Here is an 11,616-nt window from a genome sequence, read left to right as displayed (position 1 = left end):
TTTCTGGAGGAACAGAAAAATGGATGTATAAAGTAGGAAAAACAACTTCATGAAAAAACCCTCATATTTTTCTTTTACAGCAGGGTGAAGTAAACAGAATATAGACCAGTGTCCCTTTCTGTAATAAAGCAATGTTTTTTCATTATTGTTGTGGGAGGTGCGACAAAAAAACCACACCTTTCCTCAGTTATGTGGGTTGCCGTAGGAGCCTTCAGACCCAGGGGTCTCAGAAGTGGCCAGTACTGCTATTAAAATAACTGAGCTAAGACCTTGCAATGGGACTGTTTTTCTGTTTTTGCAGAACAGCTATATATTGCATAATAGCTTTAATGAGGATGATAATTTTCTTCCTTGCAGATGTACTAGTGAGCTAAGCAACAATCATAAAACAATTTGTCATGAACTAAAAGCATACCCCATTTTAACAAATTTATGACTAAATCATGTTAATGATTATTTTAGAGTGGGTGGTCAAAAACAAAACAACAGAGCAGCACAAGAAGTAATTTCAACAGAAATAAATAAAATAAAAATGCTCAAGCTGTATATTGTTTGTACATTCATCTAAACCAGGTGAAATGAATGAAGTCATCCATTTCCTGAGGAAATGAAGTCTCACTTTATTGAGGTTGCTGCTAAACTTACTTACTAAATTCTTATTTAGCCACCAAGTTACAGCATAAGAGTAGACTTTAGCACTGGGTGCCACACAAGTTCTGTGACCCAGCATAGCAGGAGCTGAAGAAAATGGCCTGAGGCAGAACCAAGGCCAGATATACTTAAGGCTTTTTATAGAAGCTGGGAAACCCTGACAGAAAAGAGAACTTGATGTAAAGTGTATCAGGTAGGCTGCTTTTGCCATGGTGGTTCAGAACTGTTCCAGGCTAACTGTAGATGGCCAGTCAGCTTCTCTGTTAACGCAGCAAAACCCAGAATGAAATGCGTTTCTTGTTCCCCAAAGTCTCAAGTCTGGTTGCCATGTAATGAATGCAAATGTCGCTTCCACAAACCATCTAGCTGTAAAAAACAGTTCTGACTCGTGATGTCTGGATAAAGAGTAGATTCAGGAATTTTAATGTGACACACATCCATTCAAACGGAGCAAAGATAAGGGAAAGGCAAGTCCTCCTCCACTAATATTTCCGTTTTCTTGGAACTGAGCAAGCATAGCAATGCCAGTGGTAAGGCACTGTGAATTCTCACAGTTAAGCATTTGCTTCAGTAATTCAGGGTGCTAGACAGGATCCCTGACAAGATACATATTCCCCAGCAGAGGCTGAGTTCATCTGTTTATTCTCTATTTGTTCTCCAGGCAATTTTGTTTCTTTTATTCATGTTACTGAAAAGAGAAATGGGACTGAATCTCCTGTGTGTAGCAGCACTGAAGTCAGATCACACCCACATCAGATCAGAATTGGATCCATAATTTTTTTCCTGTCAAACAGTCACCCACTCACCCTGCATTTGGAATTACGCACCGAGGAAATTACTGGCCTAGGCCATGCTGACTTGTTTGACTATGAACCAAGCTTAGCAACTTGGGTAGACAAAGAGTACAAATTAACTAGCAGGAGTCTTTTAATGATCCAGACTGTAACAAATTAAACAGGAGGTGGTAGAAATTACCATAGGATATTTACAGCCTTGTTAACAGAATCAAAGTGAGATATGAGCTAAGAAGTGTCATTTTCTGGACAGAACAGATAAAAGATAACTGTTTTAAAAATCTGTATAGCAGCATATGTAACCAGAGGGAAAAAGGACTTTCCTGTAAAATCCGTAATAGATCCCCATGTGACATGTAAAATTCTAGAATTAGAATTGACCACAGGAGACTTCTGTAGTTTTATGTTAGAAGTTCCACAGCCACAAGCTAAACGGGAATAAAAAAACAACCTTAGTCTAAGATTTCCTGGTGGGTTGATGGGATCTCAGAATTCACAAGAAAATCTCAAGTTAAGGGGCTGATTCATAACTTAATGTAAGACAATTTAGTACTAGAATAAATACTGAAGTAAATGAATAAAGACTTGCATTTAGACTTGCCAAGTTAAACTAGACCGATAAGTAGCCTCATAAATTACAAAAGTATTATTAATTTTTTAATGTTTAATGCTTAATTTCATTGTATCTGGTACACATAGGTACAGAATACAGATTTCAATATAATTAAATTCACTGACAAAAACTCCCATTAAACAAATCCTAAATCCCAATGTCTTTGATGAAAGAAAATTCCTGGTGAAATTGATAGGAGCTTTCACTGATTATTACCTGCCCTTTATAATTTAGCTAAATTAACTTCACTGGGATATGTACCTGATAATTTTCTTTAATGCAATCAACCATATTATTCAAAATGGTATATTTTATTAGGTCTCATGCATATCATTATCAGTTAATGATGGAAATCCTTACTAGCATAATTCTAAAAGAATTCAACACCATGCTGTTGGCTGTGATACTCTAGTTTAGCCTGATAAACAAATTTGTAATCCTACTTGCAGAATACCTCATGAAACATGTAAGTGCCCCATTCATTTATGGCCCAATTGTAAGATAAATCTCTTCTACGTATTGAGATTTATGTGCACATTTACAATACATTTTTAAAAAATGAGAAGGTGTGTCCTTTTCTTCATAATCACAGTTCTCTGGTATTTCTCTACCGTTTTGGAGATTTTGGATTTTGGAGAGCTGCACGAGTGAAGTTGGTATCTTCAGTTTCCTTTTATAGAGGATAAGAGACCGTCTCAAGGTGGTGCTATATGCAGTTGGAGGGAGTTAATGAGTCTAGATCTCCCAAGCAGCAGTTTAAAGTTCTGCCCAAGTGACCACAGTGAGGCATGTGAAACAAATTTGTCATGTTCATAGGTTGGGTCTGCGCTTCGGTTTTCTGTGAAAGTATTTTCTGTTGCTGCACAGAAGGTTATTTTCACTGCAAGGATTTCCATCTTCCTTTTAAAAAAAGGTGAGGGGCCAGGGGGTGGAGGGTTTGTTTTGTTTTTATTTTGGGTTAATAGTAATACAGGTATTTGAAAAAGCAACAAACCTGACCATTAATTTTGGTTTTAAAAGCAGCTATGCTTTTAAATCATCGTAATTCTTTCATGGATTTACATAGACCTTGGGAGGCTTAACTGTAAATTTCTGGATGTGCATGCAGGACTTGGCTGAGAGTGACGAGAGCCACTAGATGAAAGGTACACTGGAAAATGAGCTTACATGCACAGTTGTAAACATCCTTCTGGGATCTTCTGGGATCATCCGCTGTATTCAGAGAGGGGTAACTGGGCCTGGAATAGTGATGGGAAAGCTAAGCTGGTTCTGTCCTTTCTTTGTCCTGCAGATGGAAAAATGAACAAAATTAAATGGATTTTGACATGGCCGTTGATCTTCATGCTCTTTTGCACCATTCCAAACTGCAGCAAACCACGCTGGGAGAGGTTTTTTATGCTCACCTTCATTTTGTCCACTTTCTGGATTGCCTTGTTCTCCTACTTCATGGTGTGGATGGTAAGTGCATGTAGCAGGACTTCCCATACTGAGTGAAATGTGCATCTCAAAATGGATCTTTTGTGTATTTGTTAAAGAAAGGCATGTAACTGTAATGCAGTCTCTTTAGCTCGTACTCTAATTATTATAATTCTAGCTGTCTGCTGCTCTTTTCTGCACAAATAATTGGGCCTTTACTATATAGGGCCCAATATGGTACAGGAGGGTTCCAGCTTCATTTTCAAGAGAATGTGGACATCCACATCTTACTACTAAAAGGGAGTTTAAATGAAAATTTTTAACTTTCAGCACCTTTAGAAATTTAGCTACTGGGTCTGATACTGAAATATGCATAAATGGCAGATGGATAGCAAAATTTGAAGACTCAGAAATGGTGTAAAACACGTCGAGTAGACTGGAATAATGCAAGAAAATCCTTCTTAGTGAAAAGTATTGTGATTGCTGGTATGATTCTATTTGTCCGAGATCTGTGAGAAGCAGTGTACCCGATGTAGATCTGTAAATTGTTGTCAATTTAGAAGCACACTTACTTGAAGATTTGAATGAGTTCCTGTTTTTTCTTTCTTGCCCTCTTTCAGTTTCTCAGGTTTATGTTTTCAGTCAGAGAAGAGGCATGAATAGGAAAGCTCCTTGTAGAGTTTCTGTGATGGAAAAATTAGCCATACTTTTGAAGTATAGAAAGTTACCTTTTTCTACCCTAAAAGATGGAAAACATAGTGAATAAACCTTCATCTGGTTTCATGCTGGAGTATATATAGTCTCACATATATACACTCATAGTCATATGTGCATATACATACACACTTTCTAGTCATGCATATGGAAGAATTTTTGTTCATCAGCTTCTTACCTGCAAAATCTTTTTTGGGTGGAAAACATCTCTACCTTCCACAAATGTGTCAGGTGTTTGTGAGCTGCTTTATATTTATGTTTCCTCTCCTGGAAGATTGTGTTTTCTGTATGCTTTTTGCAACTCTCTATATAAGTTTTGCATTGTAAAGTATTCCTCTCTTTTCTTAACATAGACTGTATTGAAGAAATTCATATGCCAGTCACTCATTCTGCCTGGCATAATGGTGTCAAAGCCACACATTCATTTCATACCGTATGTCCTTTGCAAGGCCACGCTCTGTACCTTGTTTACATTTGTAGATATCCCCTTCACAAATGAGAGATGTGCTTATGAAGGCTGCAACGCAGCTTATTTTAAGAGGCAGACAGATCTTAATACCATTACCACTTGCCGCAGGAGAATCATACCCACTCCTGTTTCTGAGCCACAGCTTGCCCCTGAGAATAAGGTTTGTGCGTGCGTTCCTAAAATACACCTTGTCTTTGGTGGGTCCAGTTTTCCTCATGTAAGAGACTGGCAAACTATTTCAAGAAAACGACACAGAGCCTTAAAGACTTCCACCCCTAGCAGTCTTTGCAGGGAAGCAGTTGCCTGTCCCTGATTCAGTCGTCTCACTCTCATAAGGCTATTTCCTTTTCTGCTGCCTGTACAGCCTTTTTTTCTTGATGCTTTTTCAGCCTTTTTGGATGTTCTGGCTAAATACAGTTCCCTGTCCTTTCCAAGAGCTCTGCTACAAGCTTCAGACATTCCCTAAGCTCTTTTAAAGCTGCATCTGGACTCTCGGGGGACAATATAACCAGACTTTCTCACTTTGGGATTATATCAGAAGTGATGCAAGAAACCATTTCCTTCCTCATGTGTTGGGATAAAATAAGTTATTTATATCTCTGCCTCTATATCACAATATAAATTGGTTGCAGTCCTTTTGAGAATAGAACCAGCGAAAATCTTGCCATTCTTGGCATTCTTATGTCTGTGCTCCTCCTTAAAAGATCAGTATGTCCTGTTAGAAGTGCAGAAAATTGAGCTTTTTATTTGCTCATAAAATGCTAAATAATATGACCCAAAGTACTTTTCCTTTTCACAGGGTCAGTTTTAGGCTGGTTATCGCACAATTATTTAATTTGCAGACACGGATAAGTATCCTGAGTCTTATTTTGTTAGGGTCCACACCAGAAATCAAAGTTAAGAGTGCCACAACTATATTGGAATTATACTTTCCAAATGTGATAGGTTAATATATTTTCCTTACTGTTCAGGTGACCGTGATTGGATACACCCTTGGGATACCAGATGTGATCATGGGCATTACTTTCCTAGCTGCAGGAACAAGCGTCCCAGACTGCATGGCCAGCTTAATAGTAGCAAGACAAGGTACTGTGTCTGATGAAGCATAACTGAAATCTTACATACATGTTCTGTGATTTGCTTCCTCTATACACACAAATTCGCAATGCAATTTTATTCTTTTTTTTTTCTTTTTTTTTTTTTTTACTGTTTCAGGGCCTCATTAAAAGCCAAAACACTTTGCTAATCATTGTGAACCAAAAAAATAATCCCTGTCCTGTTATCTTTTGCTTATTGGGACTGGGCACACCCTAGCATTCTAGAAGGTCATTCAACACTCAGATATCCCATGCATGGTATGTATCAGTCAGGGTAAAAAGATAAAAGTAGTAGACAAAACTGGAATATCAGCTATTAAAAACTACATCAAAGAATGTATGCTGACCACACTTGTCCATGTAAAACTTTTACTGATTTCTAGAAGACCTCTTGAACCCAGGGAAGTGAAGTGGTCTAAGAGGACCTGGCAGAAGTGATGTTGCTGCAGGCATACTTCTCATCCAAACGCAGACCTCTTTCCCATTGGGACATATGAATAGCCACACTGGAAAGGGTTTTAGATAGATGTCAGCTACGTCCTCATCAGCTTTCCAGTTGAAATTGTCAAAGGCTTTCTCATGTATCTTTAAGTTGTGGTTAAGGTTCTTTACATTTCTTTTTTTACTTAAGAAATACCTATATCCTCATCCCTTCCTGTTGCTGAAAAACATTAAACCTGACAATGTGATCTCCTGTTCTGTAGTAGAATAAGAAAAGGTACCAATTGTATTCTTTTCCGCTATTCCAATTCCCATGGTCTTTTTTTTTCCAGATAACGACATCTCCAGCACACATCATTGAGCAAACAACAAGGGTTCTGAAATGATAAATGGAAGTACTCAAAAGCCCCACCTTTGCAGTTTGAGATAGGAGTAGTGCTGTTAAATGTTGCTTGATTGAAAAGAATTATATATTTAACATATTTCATTTTCCCTGTTGTATTGTTTGTTGTGTGCAGCAAAATCTCACAAAAAGCAGTACAAAAAAGTATTCAGCATTCTTATGGAACCACCTTCCTACTAAATTAGTTTTCCATATGTAGTTTTAAAGTGAACAGATTTTTGCAAGAACAGGAGGAAAACATGTTACATTTTTAAATTAACAAACTGCTTCTTTAGATTAGTTCTTCTTTAGTATTAGGCAAAATTACTGTAGGGGTTGTTTCCTCTGAAAGTGAAGGTAAGCACTAGCTTGGCAAAAAGCAGCTGCCTTCTCTCAAAGACAATACAATGACTTTGCACTACTTGGATTCGCAGATGTTTACTGATAGATTGCAGACAAATACCTAAAAAGTAGAGATGGACACTACCATAATATGTATCCAAAGCATAATCTTTCTCTCAGCAGCTTCCTGCAAGAAGATACTGTACTTATGGTATGGTAGTATCTGTCCTCTGCTCTGTGTACTCTCAAGGTATTTGTGGGACATGTCCCATTTACATCAGAGTTCCTCTTCCTTTACAACATTGACTTTGTGGAAGTGATTCAATTGTTAGGCCAGTGCCTAAGGGAAATTAGCAGGGGCAGAGAAGTATTCTGCCTTCCTTAGATACTCTGGCAAGTCCAAGGGGGCTTGGATCAATGCAGATCATTCCCTTTTTGTTTCCTCTAGTACACAGAGTAATGGTCCCATCCTTTGTTTTTACCCAAGAGTTTATTTTTTTTTTTTTTTCTCTGCAGGTCTCGGTGACATGGCAGTATCCAACACAATAGGTAGCAATGTCTTTGACATTCTGGTGGGCCTTGGCATTCCGTGGGGTTTGCAGACCATGGCGATTGATTCTGGATCAACCGTATGTATACTTGGCAAATCTTTAATTTGATCTTTTTGTCTATTTAAAAAAAAAATCCTAAAAAGCAAGCATGCAAATAAAATTTAAAAAAAAACCAAAACCAAACCAACAACCTGCTGAGCATGTTATTGGTTGCTAAACAAGGTGTTATTTCTTTGCCAAGGAACTTGGAGTGAAGGAAGAAATTCTTCTTCCACAAGCTGCAACTAATTCCAAGTATGTCAACTGGAATACTCGATGCTGTAGAGTAGAAAAATAGTGCCACAGATAGCTATTCATGGTTCTGTCATTTTCTCACTACACAGCTTCAAGCACACCTGTCTGTCTCCTAGTACCTTAGTGTTTCTGTCTCTAAGATGAGAATCATCATAGAATCATAGAAAGTTTTGGGTTGGAAGGGACCCCTAGAGGTCATCTAGTCCAACCCCCCTGCAGTCAGCAGGGACACCGCTAACTAGATCAGGTTGCTCAGAGCCCCGTCCAACCTGGCCTTGAATGTTTCCAGGGATGGGGCCTCCACTGCCTTTCTGGGAAACCCATTCCAGTGTTTCACTACCCTCCTTGTAAAGAATTTCTTCCTTATATCCAGTCTAAACCTACCTTGATTTAGTTTAAAACCATTACCCCTTGTCCTGTCACAGCAGGCCCTACTAAAAGGATTTTCCCCATCTTTCCTATAGGCCCCCTTTAAGCACTGAAAGGCTGCAATCAGGTCTCCCTGCAGCCTTCTCTTCTCCAGGCTGAACAACCCAAACTCACTCAGCCTGTCCTCATAAGAGAGATAACAGCATACCTCTCTCTCCTGAGGGTCTTTTAACATAAAATCTGTTAAAATGCTGATTTTTTTTTTTTTATGGAGGTGGGACTACTTATACATTTGTTTTGATTCCTTAGTCTTCCCATTCTTCATTATGATAAATCTGTCATGGTTTTGCATAGTTTAAAATGTGTAAATCAGTCACTATTCAAGATACAAGGTGGACCATAAATCAGTAAATTGATTTCTGATCTCCAAAGCATAATTGTTATATGCTGAGCATTTTAAAGGTCTCTTCTCTGTCTAATTCCCACAGGTTAAGATAAACAGCAAAGGACTGGTCTATTCAGTTGCACTTTTGCTAGGATCAGTGGCACTTACTGTAAGTATTTGATTGTCTCAAAGTATTCTGACTGCGAAATACTTATTAGATATTTACATGTCATAGAAGGACAAAATGGTAATAGTTATTAACCCCAAATGATTGATTCTTGTGAAGTATCATTCTTCTAGCAGTACCATGCGTTGAAGAGCTACCATTGTCCTCATGAGGACTGAAATCTGATATTTGGTGCAAGAGATGCTGGATATGTGTAGTGCCATTGATTTCAGTGGCAGTGTTGAAATTGTGGGATCCAATAATACTTCTGTGTGCCTGTGTCCAGCTGCATACCCCAGGCCTGTCTCTACTTTATGTTGGGACAAGACCCAGGTATGCTTCATCACCCTTTGCCCTTGTCTCTGATTTCCAAACCCAGCCTGTATCAGTCAAGTGCTGTCGCCAAAACCCTTAATGAAGACTAGGCTTTGAGGACTGTGAACCTCAGGACTTTGAATAGGCATGCTAAATGTCACTCAGCATAAGACACTTACCATGACCTGTTAAGGTGAAACTATAATTCTGTTTCATAAGTCAGTTTTGCTGGTACTTAAGGTCTGATCCTGCTGACTCCCAGGGAACCCTCTGTGGGAAGAATCAAATCCCAAAGGTATAAAAATACTCTCACTAATGTCTTTCACTGATTGCCTGTGGAGGCTCTGTAGAGGAGGGGATCGTCACTGGAGATTTCACAATGCTGCATGAATAGGTCTTAGAAAACACCACATCACCTGTGCACAACTTAAGTGATAGAATGACCAGGGCTTTTCACTCTACCACTAACTTCCTAATGCATCTGATATATAAGCTGTGGGAGCCTGTTCTTTTCTTTCCTTATCCCCGGTTCTGCCATACTGCGCAGAGCTTGTGAACAACAAAGATGTTCCATAGTCGTTTGTATCTGGTGTTGCTGCATGTATATTGGTAATTAGCACTTCGGAAAAAAAATGGGACGATTATGCAGATGTGTTACTATGCTAGCTGTTCATGCTTTTCTGAAAAGAGTCTTTTCATAGCACCAGCCATATCACCTGAGTTCAGTGCATCTATTATTGTCTCATTTGTTCTGCTGGATACCCTCATTTGCACAGACCATCCCAGCAAAACTCAGTGGAGAGTTTTGAGCAAAACAAATAATAATTCAGAGGCACTCAATGCCCTTGAAAATAGATGCTTTCATGAGGACTTCATTGCTTTGCTACCTGTAACCTGTAACTCCCCTTAGTTCTGGAGCTGAGCAGAACATCAAAGAAAGCACCTCCTCTGAAGCTGTTGAAAGAATGGACATTAGGTGCTGGTGTACTACTGGGGCATAAAGGATCTGTAGCAGAACACTGGAGGGAGAAGCATTCATGTAGTTCAGTGCATTCCTTTACTTCATACTGAATCAATGAATGAGTGCTGCCTGACTGGAACGTGTCCCGTGCACTGAAAATGCACCACAGACTGAAACTGAGCCCCTAGGGGCCTATTTCTCAGTTACATTAAGAACTTATGAAGGGACCTTGAAGTGGATTCATTTAATATTTTGTAAAAGGATCTTAGGACAACTGAGAGTCAGGCCAGACTTTGAGTTCTTAGTTTGGGCTTTTACATTCCTTTTCTTGATCAGAAAAACGTCTGTTGCCTTTTTGGTTTATAAATTACTGAGACTGTATCTTTGTCTTCGTTCAGGATCTCTAATTCAAAAGATTCTCATTTTTAGCTTAGAATGGTTGTTTCCAAAAGTCTCCTTTGGGGCTTAATTAACTAATACTTTGTTTGCTTGCAGGTGTTTGGAATCCATGTAAATAAGTGGAAACTTGACAGGAAATTAGGCATCTACGTGTTGTTTCTTTATGCGGTTTTCCTGTGTTTCTCTATATTGATAGAGTTTAATGTCTTCACCTTTGTCAACTTCCCTATGTGCCGAGAAGAACTTTAAACCACAACAAGGAGAAAGACTGAAATTCTTCTGGTTACATGTGCTGTAAATGACAGGAGACATTTCACAATTCTACCTTCTTTCCATCAGTAACTTGAATGTTGTTCCTGCTTCATCAGCTAACAAGCACTTTTACCTGTGTGGAAGGAAAGCATACCTTTCTTTTAACATGCTAGCTCGAGGCAACCAAAGCATTTTCCTCCTCTTTGGATGTTGCTGCTCAGTCATAAAGCTGCGTGGATCTCATGCAGAACTCTAGAATGACCCATTTCTGGGACATTCTGTTGCGGTTTTCATTCTCCTTTTGCAGACTATCAACCACCACCACCGCCAAGGTTAGCAAGAGGATGGGAGAAAAATCTTTATAGTTCTTTTGGTTTTGACATTCACTTTTCATGGAAGAATAAGAGGCAAGTTCAGAACTTTTCTTGGCTCAGTCAAAATATTTCAACTACAGGACCAGAAAGTCCAAGGCACATATCATGGCATGCACTGTTGAGGACATCATTTCCCCCTTCAAGTGCTCTGCTTATGGAGGAACTGCACTGACAGTTTTTGATGGCAGTGTTTAATATTTATTACTCTTTTCAATGAACATGAACAGTGTGGCAGAGAAAGAAGAGGAAATGGTTGTATGTTGTATCATTTGTGATGATGCACACTAAAAGTCAGAGTATCTGCATGTTGAAGAAGAGAATTACATGCAGAAATTCATACTTGAATAATATGTTTTACAGTTAATGAGGAATGCTGTATACATAAATATAAACTAACATTTGTGGAATATTACACCACAAGAAGAACTTTGCATTGGCCCTTGTAAGCCCATTGTGTAAATTTAGAAGAAACTAAACAAATAAAATAAAACTGGGTGCTCAGTAACTATCAGTTATTGTTATCAGCTGAGAGTAGTATCTGAACATAATCGAGACTTTCTGACAACAAAACCCACCCTGATTATGATTTGATTTGAATGGGGGGGGAAGAAGCTTATTTCATCAGTCAAGA

General features: G+C 38.7%; 1 protein-coding gene across 1 annotated transcript in view; it reads left to right on the top strand.

Moving 5' to 3' along the window:
• SLC24A4 (solute carrier family 24 member 4) overlaps positions 1-10,608 on the top strand; it is an 88,589-nt gene extending 77,981 nt beyond the window's left edge. Inside the window, exons 12-16 of the mRNA XM_035888722.1 lie at positions 3,350-3,516; positions 5,629-5,743; positions 7,436-7,548; positions 8,622-8,687; positions 10,456-10,608. Of these exons, the coding sequence (XP_035744615.1) occupies positions 3,350-3,516; positions 5,629-5,743; positions 7,436-7,548; positions 8,622-8,687; positions 10,456-10,608 (614 nt within the window). The remainder of the gene's footprint in view (positions 1-3,349; positions 3,517-5,628; positions 5,744-7,435; positions 7,549-8,621; positions 8,688-10,455) is intronic.
• Positions 10,609-11,616: the final 1,008 nt, after the last annotated feature.

This window comes from Egretta garzetta, unplaced genomic scaffold, assembly GCF_000687185.1.
Source record: "Egretta garzetta isolate BGI_Z169 unplaced genomic scaffold, ASM68718v1 scaffold361, whole genome shotgun sequence".
Lineage (NCBI taxonomy): Eukaryota > Metazoa > Chordata > Aves > Pelecaniformes > Ardeidae > Egretta > Egretta garzetta.
This window is presented reverse-complemented; position numbering and strand designations above follow the sequence as displayed.